Source organism: Charadrius vociferus, unplaced genomic scaffold, assembly GCF_000708025.1.
Source record: "Charadrius vociferus isolate BGI_N301 unplaced genomic scaffold, ASM70802v2 scaffold593, whole genome shotgun sequence".
NCBI lineage: Eukaryota > Metazoa > Chordata > Aves > Charadriiformes > Charadriidae > Charadrius > Charadrius vociferus.
Genome location: NW_009647739.1, coordinates 964,908 through 986,389, shown reverse-complemented (window position 1 = coordinate 986,389; position 21,482 = coordinate 964,908). Strand labels below are relative to the sequence as shown.

Here is a 21,482-nt window from a genome sequence, read left to right as displayed (position 1 = left end):
CGGAGGGGGCGCCCCCGCCAGCGCCGGTAACCAAGGAAACGGCCAAACAGTGCAGTGGTGGCGCGGCCTGGCCCGGCCCGGCCCGGCCCTGCCCTTCTCTTCTTCGCCGTCGCGCTCCGCTCAGCTCTTTGCGGGGTCTGCGTCCGGTGGGGGCTCTGCTTCTGAGTTTCTCCTGAGCCCGGTGCCTCGGGGGGGGTCGGGCCCGAGCCCGAGGTGAGGGGGCTGTGTCAGTTTGTTACCTCAGCGAGGGCGCGGGCAGGGGCAGTGTGTTAGCAGATACGTCTGCAGTCGGTAAGAGACAAAATAGGGAGGTTTTGGGTGTTTTTTTGTTGGCACAGAACTAAATTAAATGTTTGGGTGGCAAGTTTAAACTTCTGCATGTATAAGAGTGTACCTTACCTCAACGTGCAGCAGCGACTCTGGGATAGGTGGTGGGAATTGCTGAAAAAGTTTGTATTTCCTGAAAGGCAAGCAAGGTAAAATCTTCACTTAAACACTTTAAATGTACACAGCCTCTGCAGTGAATAAGTTCCAGAATTAACTGACCTCCTGAGCAGTAGCAGTTCAGGAAAATCATCCTGCAATTGGGCTTTGGGCATGGCTTTTTCAGCATGTGCCCCAGAATTGACTTGTTTGTCAGTTCTTGGATTGTAAACTCATTATAGCGTACGCCTTCAATTTTTAGTATTTTTTGGCTCTTCAGTAGATTGTGAAGGGTTCTGAAAAACAAGTAAAACAAGTAATGCTTCCTCTGTTCTTCAGGAACTTTGTTTACTATTCTCACAGTTTTATGCTTTGTTGAAGGAGGAACTTTTTTCAGTTTATAGCATTCATGTCTATTGAGGGTGCAAAACCAGTAGTACTCTATAATAAATTATTTCTATACTTCGGTGTGACAATTATGTTCTCATTACAGCTTTATATTAAGGATATGGTGACTGACTTTGATGAAAAACATGATGAATACTTAATATCCCTTCAGCAGAGAAACCGGTAAGATACGTAATTGTTACCACTATTGCGTATGTAGTAGCTGTTGTGTACCATCTAACACAGTATCTAATCTCAGCAGTTGTGAGTATTAGTTTAAAAACCAAGTTTTTAAACTTGTGATGCAAAGTCTGAGTTGCTGTGTCTTAAAGCATTCAGGTGATTGTCTTTTCTTCCCTTTGTTTGCTAAGTACATCAAAGTTGTTATTTCTAGAGGAGATAATGGTATTTCTTCAGCATATTTTAAAATATAGATAAATTTATTAATAAAATAGTTCTTGTTTCCATGGCTTACGGGGACGATTTTTGTTTATAGAACAAGAGTGTGAGAGATGGAATTGTTTTGCTTCAGCCATTTTGTATGTCGACGACACAAGCAGGGCTATGAGCAGCCATTTTGTGTGTCGACAGCACAAGCAGAGCTGTGTAACGCAGAAAAAGTAGAAAAACAACTCCTTAAAAGGAGAAAAGTGTGAATCGAGTTTGTGATAGGCTGACGGGTCGTGAAAGAATGTGCGCCCTGAAGTACCCAACCAATGGGAAAAGGGGACAGGACATAAATACCTGAAGTTTTGTGGCTAGGTGTGCTCTTTTTGAGAGGCACCCGACTCAGCTGACTTCTTTATTTTGATCCTGAATAAACTTTTATCTTTGCTTCGAAGACTTTGTCCTCTCTACATTTTTATCCATGAGCAAGCGTTTCTTGCAAGAGGTTTTAGATTCAGAAGTAATTAGCAGCTCACACTGTGAGGATGTTGTTATGAGACAAAGTTTTTATGTTTTCAGTAATACAGAAAATTGCATGCAAAAGTTGCATTAAGGTAAATGTGCAAAGTCAGGTTCTGTTAAGGTGGGAGATAAGGACATGGAGGTGGCTTTTGCAAACTACTGTATCTTTCAAACAAGTTTAAAACATTTATTTTAATCTTCGTTCATGTGAATCTTCCTGTCGTGCTCTAGACATTAATTTCATTGGTTAATTCAGAAGGGCCTACAGAACTTTCTGCATTCCCTGCTTTACCAGAAGTCATAAGATTTTTACTCAAATTCTTACTCAAATTCTGTAACAAACTGAATGGTTTGGTGAAAAGACCAAAAAAACCCTCCAAAAGCCACAATTATGTTAGAACAGCCAATTTTTGTGAATACACGTTTCTTTCATATATAGTCTGCTAAAGCAGCTTTGGAAAAGGATAAAAGCAAATTATTTAATATTACACCCCTGAGGGACTTTGGCCCGTGGATTGACCCACCCTGCAGTCAGAAGGAAACCAGGAAGCAGCATGTGGGGGAAGGCGGAAATTGTCACCCACATGGCTGCAACCTCCTGGCCTGCATGTCACCTCACCGAAGGAATTGGGATGGACAGAGTATAACTCATGGTAACAGGAGGGAAGATGACACTTGGAAGTGGGAGGGTAGGTCTTTCACTGGAATTCAGCCTGGGGAAGGGCATTTTCTAATGTTCTTTTAACCGGACTTTAAGTTTCTGGTATCTCTAACTGCATGATCGATTGGGGGTTTCCCCCCTCAAGTTTCAAAACACACTGTGAGGAGAAGGACTGGTAAAGGGGCGCCCGGGGGCGGAGTGAAAGCGTTCTGGGTGGACAGAGTCCTGCGGGACACCGAGATAATGGGAAATGCGCCTAGTAAAAGGGATCTGAGGATCCGGGTTAGAACATTTCACCTGACAGCCCGTTACGGGTGATGCTTGGGAATTGGGAGCAGGGTTGCACCCAGGCAAAAGATAGGATAAGGGTACATTTGGTGTGGATTTTCTTTGTGCTTGAGGCTGGGAGATTTTTTTTGTTGTGGCCACAACCCGACTGCGAGCAAGTGGATGGGGTACAGGCATGGCTTTGGGATCTGCTGGCCATCATGCCTGTTACCCGTGGGCACTTAAGTCGCCTCATTCGATTAACATCCTTTCTACTTCAGGCTGCTGAGACGTTTAAAAAGAAAGGATCCTATACAAATCAAACTGGAGCAGTTAGAACAAGGATTTTCTCTGTATCTGAATGGAGCTAATTCGGAGCTGAGAAATTACCGCAGAAAAATCAACTCACATAGCTGCCTTAAAAATGAGACAAAGACTGCCAGGACAAATGGTGAGTTACATGAGAGTTTTACAGAGATTGCAGTCTAGAAAGTTTTTAAACATTTACTCATCAGAGTTGTAATTCAGTTGGTGAGATTACTGGTCGGGCTGTGATAAGGAGGCAGTAGCATTTGAGCTTGGTGGAATGAAATTCCATGGAACTCTTTCGTCACACTACTTAAGCTGGTTGTATGAAAGAACAGCAACAGCCTATCAATTTCTTAGTTGATTCCTAATTAATTCCAAAGTTTAATTTCCTCACCTCTCTATTTGTTAAGCAGTTACAACTAAAACTAGAAGATTAGAAATGTATATAAATTGTCAGTGTAAAATAATGGTATACCTTTGTGATACATAACACCATTAATAGGCTTTAAAATCTGATGGACTTCAGTGTTATTTAAGTCTGGTGTTCTGTAGACAAATGACATTTGATGACATAGACTATAATCAAATTATATCCAGTAATAGCTGCATTAAGCTCATAAATATGTTTAAGCTGTAACAATCACCTTAAAAAGACAGCTAATCTTTATTTAAATATTTGAAGTAAAAAAAATTTACCATTTTCTGCAAGTATTTAGCTTGCTTTATTTAAAAATGTGTATTTTATTTCTAATTTAAGTCTGTCAGTCATAGAGAGCCATTTAGTGACAGGAATAATCTCCTTAAAAGGAGAAAAGTGTGAATCGAGTTTGTGATAGGCTGACGGGTCGTGAAAGAATGTGCGCCCTGAAGTACCCAACCAATGGGAAAAGGGGGCAGGACATAAATACCTGAAGTTTTGTGGCTAGGTGTGCTCTTTTTGAGAGGCACCCGACTCAGCTGACTTCTTTATTTTGATCCTGAATAAACTTTTATCTTTGCTTCGAAGACTTTGTCCTCTCTACATTTTTATCCATGAGCAAGCGTTTCTTGCAAGAGGTTTTAGATTCAGAAGTAATTAGCAGCTCACACTGTGAGGATGTTGTTATGAGACAAAGTTTTTATGTTTTCAGTAATACAGAAAATTGCATGCAAAGGTTGCATTAAGGTAAATGTGCAAAGTCAGGTTCTGTTAAGGTGGGAGATAAGGACATGGAGGTGGCTTTTGCAAACTACTGTATCTTTCAAACAAGTTTAAAACATTTATTTTAATCTTCGTTCATGTGAATCTTCCTGTCGTGCTCTAGACATTAATTTCATTGGTTAATTCAGAAGGGCCTACAGAACTTTCTGCATTCCCTGCTTTACCAGAAGTCATAAGATTTTTACTCAAATTCTTACTCAAATTCTGTAACAAACTGAATGGTTTGGTGAAAAGACCAAAAAAACCCTCCAAAAGCCACAATTATGTTAGAACAGCCAATTTTTGTGAATACACGTTTCTTTCATATATAGTCTGCTAAAGCAGCTTTGGAAAAGGATAAAAGCAAATTATTTAATATTACACCCCTGAGGGACTTTGGCCCGTGGATTGACCCACCCTGGAGTCAGAAGGAAACCAGGAAGCAGCATGTGGGGGAAGGCGGAAATTGTCACCCACATGGCTGCAACCTCCTGGCCTGCATGTCACCTCACCGAAGGAATTGGGATGGACAGAGTATAACTCATGGTAACAGGAGGGAAGATGACACTTGGAAGTGGGAGGGTAGGTCTTTCACTGGAATTCAGCCTGGGGAAGGGCATTTTCTAATGTTCTTTTAACCGGACTTTAAGTTTCTGGTATCTCTAACTGCATGATCGATTGGGGGTTTCCCCCCTCAAGTTTCAAAACACAAATAATCTTTTTACTTTCTTTTTTTTTTCTTTTTTCTTGAAAAAAGCTCAACCATTTTTAAGCTTTTTGGTATTCTAAGTAAAAATCTTAAATATTCTCAAGAAGAAAGGTTAAGTATACTAGATACCAAATGGAAAAATAATGTGAAATGAGAAACAACATAGAAAAAAATCTCCGAAGGAAGAGGCTCGGTCAAACTTCACATGTCACAGCATGTGGGTACTCATACAAGCATTACGGAACAGGAGCAGGTCCTGGAAGCTATATGCTGAAATTGTTGTTTGGACTAGAAACTTATTTTTTAGCTTTGTGTCATTGTGTGGTTTTTGCATTTATTGGTAATCTGACATCTGTATACGCTCTGCGTAATGATGAATTAACATCCTTTCTACTTCAGGCTGCTGAGACGTTTAAAAAGAAAGGATCCTATACAAATCAAACTGGAGCAGTTAGAACAAGGATTTTCTCTGTATCTGAATGGAGCTAATTCGGAGCTGAGAAATTACCGCAGAAAAATCAACTCACATAGCTGCCTTAAAAATGAGACAAAGACTGCCAGGACAAATGGTGAGTTACATGAGAGTTTTACAGAGATTGCAGTCTAGAAAGTTTTTAAACATTTACTCATCAGAGTTGTAATTCAGTTGGTGAGATTACTGGTCGGGCTGTGATAAGGAGGCAGTAGCATTTGAGCTTGGTGGAATGAAATTCCATGGAACTCTTTCGTCACACTACTTAAGCTGGTTGTATGAAAGAACAGCAACAGCCTATCAATTTCTTAGTTGATTCCTAATTAATTCCAAAGTTTAATTTCCTCACCTCTCTATTTGTTAAGCAGTTACAACTAAAACTAGAAGATTAGAAATGTATATAAATTGTCAGTGTAAAATAATGGTATACCTTTGTGATACATAACACCATTAATAGGCTTTAAAATCTGATGGACTTCAGTGTTATTTAAGTCTGGTGTTCTGTAGACAAATGACATTTGATGACATAGACTATAATCAAATTATATCCAGTAATAGCTGCATTAAGCTCATAAATATGTTTAAGCTGTAACAATCACCTTAAAAAGACAGCTAATCTTTATTTAAATATTTGAAGTAAAAAAAATTTACCATTTTCTGCAAGTATTTAGCTTGCTTTATTTAAAAATGTGTATTTTATTTCTAATTTAAGTCTGTCAGTCATAGAGAGCCATTTAGTGACAGGAATAATTTTGCGTGTATGAAGGTGTAAAGTATGAGCTTACTGGCTTTCTAATCTGTTTAGCATAATGAAAGTAAAGTTGATTTCACTAAATCCCTGTATAAAACACTTTACCAACCTTAGGCTGTTACCCTCACACTTGCTACAACTTGTCTCTTAGAGTGTATTTTTTTAATCAGTGTCTGCTTAAGCCTTATTTTCACTCACAAATTAAGACAAAGAGGTAAAAGGTTACTTAATACGATAATTTATTATGATTGGAAGTTTATTAATCTCAACAATACTGGAAACTAACTTTTCTGTCAGTAACTGTTCTAACCTTGATCTCTTTTTTTTTTTCTCTGTTTTCCTGCTACACTGGGTACATACTATTTCTTTTCAAATGTAAGTGTGTTCAGGCTTAGCTGTCTGCTATATAATTTCTTGCAGGTTGTATGGGATGGTGATGGGGAATCAACTAGTCACCTAGTTTCACTGTTCTAAGTGAAAGTAAAAACGTGTGTAATGATGCAAAAAAGTTAATGTTCTTGAGTACTGGAAAAAGAAGGCAACGGTGTGCTCTGTCACACTGGCATGATATACCTTTAGGTAGCTAAAGAGGGTGTAAAGCAACATCTTTGACTTTTTGGTCCAAAAATTGTGCAGGGATATTGTGGCAGCAGCTGTCATAGAACTATGTCAGGAGAAATTTCCTCTACAAGCTGTGGTGCAGCTGTTATCTCTAAGCTTAACCAAAGTTGGTTGTTTTTATGGTTGCTTAATGCCATTTGATTCAGTTAAGGTTACTTCAGCTTGTCTCTAAAGACTTCAGTGGCAGTTTCTGTTCCTTTCCTCAACTCCATCAACTTAGAGACAGTAGCATTATCTCTGCAGAAGAGAACTCAGAGTTTTGTTGTGTCTTAGCTATCCAATATTGTTATTTTAAACAAGTGTAGCTGCAGTGAAAGTTACCAACTGAATCATCACCCTGTCATTTTTCTTCTTCCATTTGATTTTACCACTCGAGTCCAGAGTGGCAGTCATTGGTGATCTGTATAAGCATCTTGCCCAGGGGTAGTACCGTAGCAATTTTGTGGTCTGTTTAATTTCTAGGCATTTCTTCTTAATGATTGAATATGATTTTACTTACAGAAACTATTTCTAGCTGAGGTACAGCACTGAATTTTCTTCCCTATCCATCTCCCGTGAGAGTTATTGCATCATTTATTACTTCTAAAGCATCCATCTATGGGATTAGTCTTCACTGAAAAATTAGGAATGTGTGATACTTAATAATATAGAATGGGCACAAATCCCTTCTTGTGGTTCCTGAAAGTGTTGTCATAAATCTATTTGTCTGGACTATTTTCTTTGTCTGTGTTCCCTAGGAGTAATAGTGATTGATAAACTTTTTACACTTAGGTTTGGTAAATGAATTAAAGTAAACGATGGGCTTATAAGACAGTGAAGCTGGTCTCTAGGTATACTGTCATTTCTTTGGGTGTATAACCCAGACATAGTTTCACAACCATGTATGTACTTCCAGTGAATGTTGGTGTGGTGACCAAGACGTGGCTTAAGGGTAGCATGGGGTCTTCTTTGACTGTGACTAATATTTTGATGATGTACTACTCAGTTTGTGGTGACTAGAATAGGCATAGTCAGCTCGAGTTACTATGGGAATGACCCCAGTGGACCTGTTTTGTGTGCCAAAACAGGCAGTGATTGATATTTGCATCCCATCCATCCCATGAGAAGGATGTTTTTGTTCTAAAGTAACATTTGTAGCTCAGATGACTGGCTCAGCTGCATCAGTTTCTGCCTGGGATTTGAACTACTGGTCACATGAATCCATCACAAAACACTCAAACAATTCTGAGAACCAAATACTCAGCAGTGGTAGCATGAGTGCCTGTCCCCTTTTCCTGCTTACATTTATTGCATACGTGAGTGGCCTTCTGGGCAGTTGCTTAGAAGAGATGGATTTCTTAGGAAGTGAAAGTACAAGATGCTTCCAGTTCTGTCCCAAAGCAGTGACTGAATCAGACCACACTACTAGCATTGTATTCTCAGGACATTTCGCCCTCAGTGTGCCCGAAGAGCCCCGTAGCAATCAGCACCAATGCTAATGTCTGCAAAGTATTTCTGGAGTTACCTGGGAGTAGCCTAATGGAGTAGCAGGAGCTCTAGTTGGAAGGGCTGTTTCTTTTTCCTTGGAGCAGTCCATTCCTTTCCCCCTCTGTTCTTAGTCCCATTTCAGGCCTAAGAAACAGATACTTTGTGCTGAAGCAATAGAACAACATCTGGTTCTTCTTGCTCTGTAATTTTATGATCACTCTTAAATTGATATAAGCATACACTCTTCCCCCAAGAATGGTCCTACCCTGTGCCTGTCCTCTCCTACCTGCTTGTACCACTTGTGCAATCTGGTTCTCATGGTGAACCAGATTGCACAAGTGACTATAATTAAAAGTAATCTTTCTTTTATGTTTTTCCTCAGTTAAGATTTGCCCATATAATTCTCTGAACAGTTCACTGCACAGGTGCATGTAGCGTTGTCCAACCCAAAAAAGAAAATGTGGTATAGAGAGTTATAATGAGCAACCTGGTCTAATTTTGAAGCAACCCCTGCTTTGAAGGGAAAGTTGGACTAGGTGACCTCTGGAGGTTCCTTCCAAACTAAATCTTTCTGTGATTCTATGACCTTTGTAGGACGACTGCTTCTTTTATTGGTAGTGCCGGTTCCTGCTGGCTTAGGGTGACCATTAAATTATGGCTTAAAGAAAAAAGGTTTTGCATCAGCTGTTTTTCTCCACTGAGAAGAAATGGAAGCTGTAAATCTGTCTTGGACATAGGAAACAAGATGCCTTTATTTAGGATGCTATTGAGAATGTTGGTGATGCCCTTGCTCCGTTAAGGATGCTGATGTGACCTGCAGGATGTTTGTCTCTCTGTCTCAATCAATTCTCTAAAATCCATTGTTCTACTGTAAGTTGGGACCATTTCCAGCACAGGAACCCTCAGTTCTGCTTGATCATACATAGAATTTTTGCAGAAGTTCTGGAACCAACTATTCCCTACTTTAGACATGAACGAAAATTATTTTGTCCTTCATTTATGACTTCTACACAAAGAATCCTTCTCTGCACAGTATGTTAAATATCTAGTACATTCTGTTTTATCTGCCAATACCTTATGTTTCCTTAGTTTGAGAGTAAATACAGGCAATTCCTTTGTAAATGCAGCGTGTCACCTGTTGTTCACCGGGACCCTGTCTGTCAGAGTCTGCCTTTAGTAGTATGGGTTTTGGGCTCAGTTAGGTTCTGAAGACAGCTTGCTGTCTACCCGGCTAGGAGTTAGAATGATGTGTGCCCCTATTCTACAACATATTTCTATACTTTTCATATCAATGAACGCAGAGCTTCACTTGCTGTTAAGCTAATGTATCTGTAAACGAATTATTCTCTTGAATACACATGATGATGACTGTCTCTGAAGGGGTTCAAAATGCCTGCTACTAGTACCCAACTAGCCAGTGTCTGAAGTCGAATGCCCTTTCAGTTGTTGATACCATTCACATATCAAAGACTTACTCTTCTGTCCTCATCTGGGGGGGGGGGGGGGGAAGAATGCAAACTAAGGTGTATATTGTCAAATGCCGTACTTCTGTTTTCTGTCTTGTAATTCTTGTCTCTGTGTTCTGAAAAAACAGCCCAGGTAGAAGAGAGTGAGTTGCAAGAATGCAGCACGCAGACTGCACCAAGCAAAATACAACGCAGAGGTTGGCTTCAGGTAAGAAACAGTTGGAAAGAATGCATTGTTGATCTAATTCTTAGACCATAAATAATTTCAGGGGAAATTGGTTGCAACTAGTAGGTAGTGGGCAGCTGGGACTCGCATAGAGTCTGACTCTTGGTTTGGTCTGGATACTGAGTGACAATGTGAAACGATACCCTGGCCAGTTTTGTGTCTACTTTGAAACCTAAAGAGGCAAATCTCATGGAAAGGGTCTGGTTTCAGTAACATTCATCACAGAAACTTCAGCCATGCTTGTGTGACTGACAGTGTGCATACTTTGATATCGTCCTAATTATGAAGTAAAAGAAATTAATTTAAACCACTTCTGCAGCCACATCTCACAAAGCCACTTCTGCAGCCACATCTCACAAAGCCACTTCTGCAGCCACATCTCACAAAGCCACTTCTGCAGCCACATCTCACAAAGAAATCTTTGTGCTTGAATGCTTATGGCTTAACATTGCTCCCTTATTATATTTTACACAAGAGGAATAAATCTTCAAAAAATTGCTCTTACTTCAATTAGTCATTTTCATCCATAGATGTTACAGAATCACAGCATTACTGTGGTTGAAAGGGAACTCTTGAGGTCATCTGGTCCAATCCCTGTACTCAAGCAGGGTCAGCTAGAGCAGGTTGCCCAGGACAGTGTCCAGTCAGGTATTGAATACTCTACAGACTCCACAGCCTCTCCAGGGAATCTGTTCCAGTGTTTGATCACCCTCACAGTAAATTTTTTTCTTCTTTTTGGATGGAGTTTCATGTTTGTTTCTTTTTTTAGTTGGTGCTCATTGCCTCATGTCCTGTCAGTGAGCAGATACCTGTCAAGTATTTATACACAGTGAAAAGATCCTCCAGAGCCTTCTCTTCCCCAGGCTGTAGAGTCCCAGCTCTCCCAGCATCTCCAGCAGAGCACCTTTGTTTGTTGCGTCATCAGTACTGTGGGCATTCCAGAAATCTAGATTGCTTGAGTCCTGCTGTATTGTCTTTCCAGCAGATACCAGGTTTGTTAAAGGTACCCCATGAGGACAAGGGTCTTTGAACTCGCGGATTCTTCCAGGTTTTTGAGGAAGGCCTCATCCACTTCTTCCTGATCAGGAGGTCTATAGCAGATGCCCACTATAATGGCACCCTGTCTCCTAGTCTTGACTGAGAAGCTCTTGACTGGCTCCTGACGTGTTCCTTGGAGAGCTCCTTACATTCCTAACATTCCATCTCTCTCTCACATAAAGGATAACAATTCCTTCTCAGCTTGTCTTTCTTGAAGGGTCTGTGCCTGTATCCATCCATCGCAGCACTCCAGTCTTGTGAGCTGTCCCGCCATCTCTCTGTGATCCCAATGAGGTGATAGCCCTGTAACTGGATACAAGCTTCGAACTCCTCCTGTTTGTTCCCCATTCGTGTAGCTGCGTTTCAGAGAGGCACCCACACATGCTGATGCCCCAGAAGAGGCTTGAGAGCTTTTGCCATAAGGTTCTTCCACCAGCACTTCTTGCAGCACTTCATGCCTGCGCTTTACGTGATTGCACTTCAGCTGTCTTGTTGGTTGCTGTATCCCTGCTCCTATCGTTTTCTCACTCAGCTGGTTAGGTGAGGGGGTGAACCCCGATGGGCACTCAGTTTGATGCCAAACTCTGGGGATAGCAGCAGCAGGTAGGAAGTTTGACTAGGGCAGTTAAACCATAATGCAGGGCCCAAAAGTGAGCTCGGGGAGGGCAGAAACCTTCTGTGGAACAGAAGGGAGAAAGGTTGCTTGATGTAGATATTGTTATGTAAAATGTGATGATTTTTCTTTTTGTACTGCTGATAGCACAAAAGATGTCTAATTTCTTTGAATGCTTCTCCTAACAGAAAACTGTGGAGATTAAAACAGAAAGGGGTGCTAAACTCTGCCTTAAACCTCCTCTCGACTACTCTGAGGATTTTGAACCTTATGAAAGCTTAAGCGTGGAGACAAATGGTGATGATCCTCTCCGTTACTCCCAGGTACAATTGGCAGTTGCCTTCTATTGTTCATGGTAATGTCAATTGAAATGTGAAGGGGCAGAGCATGCGAACCCAGTATATAGCGTTTCTTTCACCAGATGATTTTGCATTGATGAGATGTGACATAAAGAAGGAAAAAATGAAAAGAAAAGGTAAAACTACTTTGAAAATCTTATCTCAGTCAACAACACTGTAACATGTTAAGTCCTAATTTAAAGAGGTAGAATATTGTCTCTCTTGGATAGAACCAAGGTGTTTCATGCAAGGAGACTCTCAGTTTCCTTAATGGTTGTCCACATGAATGTCACTCTTGGCTGTCAGGTTAGAGAAAGCTTAAACAGCAAGTTTTTCCTGGTTTAGGTTAGTTTTTGAATAATCGTGCTGAAATTGTTGCATTACATTATTTTACCCAACAGAAGTCAGAGTAAAGTTTTTAAAATATCAATAATAATCAATACAGTTGCTTTCCATCAAGGGTTGCTATTGTATTGACTCCATTGTTTGACAGTTCAGCCTTCCGTTTGGTTACTAATGGCAGTTTGTTCTAGCGCACTTCACAAATGTCCTGTCATTAAAAAAATGAATAAACAGAAATTTATGAAGGTTTTTCTGCCAAACTGATTCATGATACCAGTAAAGCTTTTGTGGGTAGTGGAGTAGCATCTACATATGAAACTGTCCACAGATCGTACCGCTGACATCAAACAAACTACCCAATATTTTCCTAACTTGCATCTTTCTACCTTTCCTATATTGCTTTTGAGATTATAATTCTTTTTTTTTTCTCTACAAACTGGTAACTTTTTTACAATGATGGATATTTATAATCATTTATGTGTAAGTAGTAAGCTAATAATTTTAAATCAAAACCACACTTTTCTTTGTATCCCAGGTGGAAATACTTTTGGTTTTCCTGAAGCTATAATTTGTTTTCTTGAATGTCTTGTTACAATGCAGATGTCATGAGGTTTCAAACTAAAAGAAAGCCTGTAAAATTCCCTATCAAATAGCTACAAATAGTCTTGACTGTTATAAAGACGTGCTCAATATCAAGCCTCGGGTTGCTTGTAGACCTTCTTTTTAACCTAAGTTTGTCTGCTCTTTGTAATATGTTTCTGTCAACATGGATTTCCTAACAAGTGTAATCAGTAGCAGAAGAGCAGCTTGAAGCTTTCATTGCAAACCGAACATACACTGTCACAGTTCATTTGTACCTCAGATAGCTTCAGGTTTTCATTTTACTCATACAGTTTGCTCACCTGTAGTTATCTCAAAACTCTTAATACCAACGAAGTAGGAAAAAAAGCATTTAAAATAGGCAAGGTCTTTTCATTTTGCATTCATAATATTGCAAGGCTTTCCAGCATCATCTGTGCTGTTTGTGGCATATGCTGAGAGAGGCAGGGTAGTTTTTTTCCACAGTAAATTTCAAAATAGTTTAATTTTTGTGTAAAATCCTGTTACAATGTGTCCACTTAAAAAAAAAATCTGTGCAAACTGGAAGCTTAGTCCATTAGACCACCGCTCTTTTCTACCATATTTTGAAATACAGATGTATACAAGGCAAGTCTGTTATCACCTCTCTAATTGCTTATAAAGAAGTCGGTATTACATTAGCTTTGTAGTCTTGTGATGGCATTTGGAAAATCTGGATTGCAGCTAGTCTTCAAATAGGAAGCCAAAAGATATGACAATCTTAACTGCGTGAGACTGGAAAAATATATTCCCTTGCCCTCTCCATTCATTACCTCCTGTTTGTAACTTATTCCTAAAAATTGGTTTTGCACATAAAAATTCCCTTGGCCTACAGGATTTTCTTGCAAGGATTCTGAAGGAACAAAGGACTAGTAGGATGATTTTTCTTTACGAATCCTCATCAGAGGAGTGAAGACGCAACACAGGAATGTGAATATTTTTAGCTGTATCGTGGCTTTTAGTTCATGAGAAGATTTTTCTTTCTCCTAGGGGAGGAAGAGGCAGCCACACTGATTTGTTTTAAAATATGTGTTTGAGCTTTTCTGACAAATCTGTTTGAATTGTACCAGAAATTGAGAAGAAGCTTGCAACTCAGTACAGAAGAGAAAAGGATGGAAGAAGACTCTCTTAGTGATGATTATGACTCTGTTGAAGAGGACGTGTTTTCAGAACCATCTCCCACTGAGGAAACAATTACAAGCTTTGGAGGCCTTCAGTTGTATAGCAGTAGATCACTGCAGAAAGAAGCTTCTGAACATCAGGATGCTGGGAGATGCTCTAGCCTTGATTCTGGTGCCCCTACTGTGTTGGAGTTCAACCAGGATCAAAGCAGTAAGTCTCTGTGTATTATGCACTACTACAGCACTATAATAATTCTTTGAGAATATTACTGTTAAGGGAATCGCTGGTGGCTAATCATTAATGGTTACTTCATACTCTGAGTTTTCATGCTCTTCAGCAAACCTGTTGTTTTAATCTCCAGATTTGGGAGACTTGCATCCTCTTATTGCTAGGTTTAGAACATTTTTGGAAGGACAAAGATGTAGCCCTGGTTAAGCCACTTGCATCACCAGGTCTAGACAGTTGAACTAAGATTGTCTCAGACTGTCTGCGAGATTTCTCAAGATATTATTATTATTTTAATATATTTTTGAACTGGTTTTGCAGTAATCCAGGCAGCCAGATCTTCCCAGTCTCAACTTCCTCCATTTCACATCCTGAGTGCTGGATAACTGTTGTCATAGCACGTGCTATTCATCCCTGACGAAAAATGTATTAATTCGAGAAAACAAATCTGTCTGGCTCTGAGCCACTTCTTTTTGTCAGGTCTTGTCCTTTGGACACCTCAATGTCCAAACCCAAAACCAGGCACAAGATGTTTACCTTGTTAAAGGTGGAGAGTTCAGGCAGAAACCAGACCTTGACCTACACTCAGGATTTCTCAAAATTCCTTCATCACTCATTTCGGGTACATTCATTGGGGTCGGTTTTGTTGGTTTTGTTTTGTTTTGTTCTTTTTTTTCTTTCTTTCTTTTCCTTATCCATAGTTAATTCCTTAACTTAAGAGGAACAATCTTTGAATGAATTGAATAAAGGAGTGTTCTTATTATCATAGAGATGAGTGGAATGTGAATGGGGAGAGGTGGCAGAAGAGATAGGAACAAGGGATGAAGCAGCAGCGAGAAGGTCATCTTTGGGAGAGTACATGATTTTTTTTCCAGAGGGGAGTTTCAAAGCTGTGATACAAACAATGGAGGCATTAATAACTCTCAAATAAAAAAGTGAAGAGGTACTCTTATGAACTACACTAGGCAACCCTCTTCCCCTTTGAAACTTCTAAATAAGCCAACGTTTTAGTCTGCATTTCAAGAATTTATTTTGGTATAACTATGTTAATAAGTGACTCACGACTTCTTTTTTATTTTGGCTTTTCTTGACAGTAATGCAGGTCAATATCTGGTACAGGTGAGATATATTGGTACCTTATAATGATGTTTTATTTTGTTTCACAAAGTCAGTGCAAGCCATGCATATGTACTTCTACATCAATAGAACAGGATCAGCAAAAGGGAGGGAGGATGGAGGTTATCACTTTGCCAGCATAATTAAAGCAGCAAAATTTCAGCAGTTAAGATCCAATAGGGTGTCCCTGGCTAGCTGCCTTTAAATAGCTCTGAAGTTGATTATTTCTGTTCCCTTATTATCTTGCAGATGTGAAGCCACTACGAGTTCTCTCGGCAAAAAGGAAAGATAATGCTGAAAAGTACATTCCTGTCAGACCGATCGTGGTAAAAAATAAAATCACTCGGCCATTCTCTGCTGAGTTCTTGCAGCAGGAAAGACACGAAAAAATTTGTTCTAGTAAGAAATAAGAATATCTAATGTCAGTAAGGAGAGTTTTTCATGCTTTTTCCGCCTCTGGCTGAGAGATAATTTCAGCACACATCTGTCACTATGTGTTTTTTCTTAGCTGTTGTCCTTTCTTGTTTTGGGGTGGAGAGGAGGTGGTGGGTGGTGGTGTTTTTGCCTCTTGGAGTGTTTTGACTTAGGTGAAATTGTGAGGAAGTCCAGAGCCTGTATACTTCATATACTTTAGTCTTGTGCTACATCTTTACTGCCTGCCTTCTCTTTTGGCTTCCACAGCATAAGGCTTTTTCCTCTCCCTTTCAGTCCTTGTGCTTGCTCTGTGTTGCCCACTTTCCTCGTGGAGATCTGTTCCCTGTGCTGTTAACAGAAGAGTGTCTTCTCAAAATCAGCAATTGATGCTTTGGTGGAAGATTTTAACACAATGCATTTACAGCAATAAAGGCATAGTTTTCCACAACACAGCAAAACTAGCTCTGTTGCTGCTTGGGACTGTACTTGAATTCCACCTTGAACACTGCAGATCATTCTCGAGTGCTGGGTGGGTATGCCAGCATCTAGTACCATACTGGAAATGTTTTTCCTGGATTGGAGAACACCATTTTGAAGGCACTGCTGCTTATTCTAGAAGTCTGCTGCTAAGGTGTGGCATTTAGCTGGGCTAAAAAAAAAAAACAAACCTAGCCCCAAATCTAGGGGCTGAAATCATGGTTGCAGTTGTTTTTTTCAGCACAGTCCTTAATTGAACACATCTGAATGAACTTGAGTTTTGAGAGGTCTGAGATAGTTTTCAGAATTACCATGCCCTGCAGTTAAGACACTCTTTTCAAAAAAGCAAAATTCAGATGTGTCTCAAGAAAGCAATAAAGCTAATGGTTTTGAAGAGTCAAAATATTAGTTTCTTAATTGGCGTAAAACCAAATTGAGGAAAATAAGCTAATTCTTTTTGGCTTCAGAATAAATCCTCTTTGTAGCTTCTGAGACCCTCACCCACCATCTGTCTGAGCAGATGCTCGCTTTAACTGGTTTCCAAAGATGTGTGTAGCATTTTCTTCAGGTTATAATAGTGCTTGTTAGAACTGTTTCTGTCCAACTATCGCTTCAAATCCTTAAATTAATTTCATTTCAGGGGTATAGTATAGTACAGAAAAATAAAAAGGACTTTATTCTGTCCCTGAATTTGCAAAGATGACTAATGCTTGTTGAAGGTTTTTATGAGCGTAGATGGCTTAGGGCTTAAAGAGTGTGAATGCATGCAAATCTCAGTTCAGTTCTAACTTCCTGTCTTTTCAAGGTAGACTTCACGTTACTAACATCCGCTGCCATTTCACTCTCCTGCTTAGGAAACCTCACTGCAGCATTGTGAGCACGCTTGCATGTCAGCCTGTTCTTCAGTATTTTCACTAGATCTAAATGCCTATACAACTTTGATCATTTTTCTTTCCTTGACTTTTGAAGTCCTTGAATATAGCCACTGTGCTTCTCTTTTGAACATGACAACTGTGCTTCTTTTTCAGTCCAATCTCAGATCCCCTATTGTTAAATTTTATTTCCTTTCTTTTAAACCTGTTTATAGGCTGTGACATTTCTATTTCTCCGTGATGTTTGGGAACATTGGAATGTGTATGGGCATTTTGATGACTATTTCAGTGATAAGGTCATTTATTTTGCCTTGCAAGTAGCAACTCCTGACTTCCCTTGTTCTGGTAGAAGTCTCTGGGGATTCCTCCAAAATAGCTGAACACCCCAGTTTCATTGAAAAAGTCTGGTGTGGTGAAATTACATACACTTTTTCAATGAGCTGTTACAAGGCATTTACGTTAAATACTGGAACAAAGCAAGTACAAAAAATCTTAAAGCATAAAAATTATGTTTGTCATTTGTCAGTTTTCTTCCTTTTATGATACTGTTTCAGCTGTTGTCTAAAGTAGGTGTGACCTGGAATCTTAATATAAAACCAAATTGGAGCAACTCAGCCTTGCTCAGGATGGTTACAGACTGCTGGCAAAGCCTGGTGTCGGTAACTGAATCAGGTGTTTCAAACATACACTGTTGTAACGTTCCATACTTTATGTTGGAAAAAATGAATATTCCTTCCTTCTTTTGGTGGCAGGACCGTTAAGTCGGCCAGAAAGACCGCTTTCAGCAACTCGAAAGAACATGTGTGAGAAGGATCCTGATCTCTCAGTTTCAGCTGTGGTTAAAGCAATGCAAATTGAAAATGAAGTCTTGCAGAGAGATTTGCAAAGGCAGACCGTTTCCACAAGCCCTCAAAAGGTACAGCAAAATACAGAAGAGGGCTGTTTGATCAAGTAGCAACCCCCCCATTAATTACAATCTCTTATACATTAAGATTGTGTATGAATGAACAGTGATGTCTCTTAAATGTAATTGAATTTGTGTTGCTCTTCCATAGGGTGGTTTTCTTTATTCTGCGCTCTCAGGATAGCATCCCACAGCTCTCTCTTGATTTCAGGGATCGCTGTGCGACTGATAGACCAGTCACATGATACGTCTGTACAGTCAAATGCACAGCTGCAGGCCCAGTTGAGCCATTTTCATTCTGGAAGCTTCTTAAACAAGAGAATGTGTTATTTCCATACCGATAAATCCTACCTTTCTATTTGACTCATTAATATGGGCACTGTTCCCTGTTAATACATGCTTTGCGTTTGAAGAGTACTAGCTAGCTCTTAGTGAGGAGGAGCTAGTACGGGTTTTCCGCACCAATGCTTGTACATCTCTTATCTCCGACAACCATGTTTAAAAGCAATTAAAAACTCCTAAACAAGGGAATTGGCAAAAATCCATTCCCTTCTGATTCAGGTCAGACCATTATTCCTTGTTAAGTTAAAGAATATAAGGAGGTTTGTGTTGACAATCCTAGCCAAACTTTGAGCATAACCAATAATTCAGTTCTAACAGAAAGAAAGTAAATAAAGACATTTGAGCATAAATTGAAATTTACAGAACCATCTGTCATGGACAATGTTCATGGATTCAAAGTCTGCTTCCAGTTTGGAGTTTAGGAGACTCATTTTTTTTTAGGAAGGAAAAGAGAGATGCATAGAAATCTTGGAGTTACTCATCTGAATTCTGAGTTTCCAAGACAGCTTACCACTTTAACCCAAGCTGATGCTCCCTGAAGTTGTGAGCTCACGCTATGATGAATATGTATCCACTGTCATCGCTGAACCAACGTTAGGTTTCTGGGAAGCTTTAGTTAGGAGCAAGGGTGAAAATGTTCTTTTACTGTAGGTAAGTCCTTTACATATGATTTCATCATGTAGGTCAACTTTTCAATCTTATTCCTCTTGTTTTTGAGATATTTATAGCTTTGTGATTGAGAGAACAAATTCCATTGAATATTCTCACATAATTTATCTTCCTGCCAACATTAAGACTGATTTTAATATTGTTGTGCCTAAATGAAAAATAATGAAATAATACTTAAAATAGATGTAATTTTACTCTGACACTTGAGATTGAGTTTCAAAAACCCACTATGAGTTCTCAGTCTTAAAGCTGACCTAAATGATCTTCCAGAAGTAATTTAATTTTGCAATTAAGGATTGTGGAACTTGGCGTTTGATATTTAAATATATAACAATGCAGAATTTTTAATACTAAAAAAGTAATTAACTTCTAAGCATTTTAAAGTTCTCTTACTCTTCAAAAATTATAGAAATGGAAGTGACCTAAGAACAGAAGGACTGCCATTCCTCATCTAACTAGTTGTTCACTGTGCTGCCTATTCTGTCTCTGAGAGAAGCTACCAACAAAATTTTAGGACAAATAACAAAGGGAGGAGGGTATACTTACAAAGCGGGGTACAGGCAGAGAAAGAGCCCATAGCATTGTAGGAACTGCAGGACTTTTCCTCTGTTTTCTCTTAGATAGTCAATATTGATAGTTCTATATTTAAAACAATAAATCAATATTTTATTCTACTAAAACTGAGTTTTTCAGGGTTTAAAAGTCTTTATGATCCTCTTTTGGAGAAGGAGAAATCTGGGCAGACCTGTGCCAAAGCTTTGGCCAACTCCAAGTCCTACCAAATGTATACAACAAGATTTCAGACAGACACACACACACACATATATTTGTATTTTTAATAGTCATCAGAGAATGCTTTTACATTACTTTTCTTCCACATAGACCTGAGCTTGGAGCTTGATATTCTTTCATTGCAAATCAAAACTGATTCTGTTAAACGTGCTTTAAATCTATACTGAGTTACAGATTAGCTAAGGTTAGCTGAGACCAGAGCTGGGCCCAAACTCTTACTTATTCCAGAGACACAGACTGATACTCATTTTGTGGAGAACAATGTGAATGAAAGGTGTTCATCTTTTTCTTACTTAGAAGAAATTTTCTGTTTCGTCTGTTGTTTCTGCAATGGCTGAACCTCCAGAAAAAAGCCAGACAAGAACTGCAGTCACAAAAGCTGTGGAGAGAATTTGTCCTTTTGGAAGCAGGTATATATATATTTCCTTTAAGGCTAGCTTCCTTTTTGGAAGAGAGATTTTTTTCAGTATACCACCAGCTGTACTGTAGTACCCCTACACCTGATAATCTTACATACCTGAGGCATCATGCAAGTAGTAGCAAATCAGGGAGAAGGTTCCAGCTGTGGGCCAGTATGTGTGGCTTGGGGAACTGTCAACATCTCCCTCTGTTTGTCTTTGTATTGCCTATTCTCAGACTGGCTCAGAACCAGCTGAGAACTGGAGCCCAGTCTTTGAACCAAACTCAGGGTATCCAAGGTGGGATGCTGCAACAGTTGCCATTCGGCACGGGAGTACGTGGGATTCTTCCGTGGGGTGTGTGGGTTCGTCCTGTCATCTCTTCACCTTTGCACCAACAAAACTTTCTTCTTCAAAATACAAGCATTATGAAGGAGTAACACATAAAAGAATATGTATGTTTCAGACAACAGAAGAAACTTCTGAAAGTCCTTCCGGAGCCTGAGAGCCATTCTGCCCGTGATAATGACATATTCCTGTCTGATGACAAATCGGAAGTAGATTCCATGTTGAGAGAGAAGGTTTGTGTGTATATGTGCCATAGCTGATGCTTCCCAGTATTACTGAAATAAAAGTACATTGAATGATCTGTATTCCACCGAATCTGCCCCACGTCAACTAATAAACCTATGGCAGGGTAAAAGAAGAGAATTTATCACTGTTCCTTTGTTCATCATAATGACAAAGGAATCAAAGAACAGAGAGCTGTTTTCTCCTTAGGCTTTGTAAGAGGGTGATACGTTCTCTTCTCTTACCCTGCCATAGATTAATTAGTTGATGTGGGGCAGAATTGGTGGAACCCAGAATGATTGAATGTCATCCAGATAGCCTTGAGTTTGCAAGCTTTTTGCTTGTGACTTGTCAGTATTGTAGTCTTAACAGTCTTTATTTTGTTCCAATTTTATTGTTTTGTGACTTATGTTTATACCATATTTCGTTTTGATCCAGGGGACAACTAGTATGGAAGTACGTGATGCCATTTATGTGACTATGGAACTGCTTTCTAACTGGGGAAATCCAGTAAACGTGGGCCTGAGTGAGGTGGAATTCTTTGATTTATGCAACGAAAAGATATTTGTGTCTCCTCATGATGTGGACATTCGAAATGCTGACAACCCAGGGGATTTGTGCTGCTTGGTCAACAAGAACTTAAACGTAAGACATCTTAGTCCTGGATGTGACAATTTCTTGTTATAATAATTCTTTAATATTCCATCACTAGGATTTTGTTTAGAAACATGATTGCATTTTGAACCTGACTTGCATAACAACTATATGATAATTCAAAAAAGTG

The 21,482-nt window shown here is 39.4% G+C and overlaps 2 protein-coding genes across 2 annotated transcripts in view; one reads left to right on the top strand and one right to left on the bottom strand.

Moving 5' to 3' along the window:
- The window catches only part of GTF3C1 (general transcription factor IIIC, polypeptide 1, alpha 220kDa), a 44,039-nt gene extending 43,440 nt beyond the window's left edge, over positions 1–599 (bottom strand). The window contains exons 1-2 of the mRNA XM_009881949.1: positions 547–599; positions 395–460 (exon numbers count right to left, since the gene is read on the bottom strand). Of these exons, the coding sequence (XP_009880251.1) occupies positions 395–460; positions 547–599 (119 nt within the window). The remainder of the gene's footprint in view (positions 1–394; positions 461–546) is intronic.
- Positions 600–920: 321 nt separating this feature from the next.
- Positions 921–21,482, top strand: part of KIAA0556 (KIAA0556 ortholog) — a 61,120-nt gene continuing 40,558 nt past the window's right edge. The window contains exons 1-11 of the mRNA XM_009881948.1: positions 921–993; positions 2,929–3,098; positions 4,583–4,585; positions 9,751–9,830; positions 11,688–11,822; positions 13,868–14,129; positions 15,510–15,659; positions 17,776–17,939; positions 20,367–20,485; positions 20,595–20,709; positions 21,137–21,343. Coding sequence (XP_009880250.1) covers positions 932–993; positions 2,929–3,098; positions 4,583–4,585; positions 9,751–9,830; positions 11,688–11,822; positions 13,868–14,129; positions 15,510–15,659; positions 17,776–17,939; positions 20,367–20,485; positions 20,595–20,709; positions 21,137–21,343 — 1,467 coding nt within the window. The 5' untranslated portion in view covers positions 921–931. The remainder of the gene's footprint in view (positions 994–2,928; positions 3,099–4,582; positions 4,586–9,750; positions 9,831–11,687; positions 11,823–13,867; positions 14,130–15,509; positions 15,660–17,775; positions 17,940–20,366; positions 20,486–20,594; positions 20,710–21,136; positions 21,344–21,482) is intronic.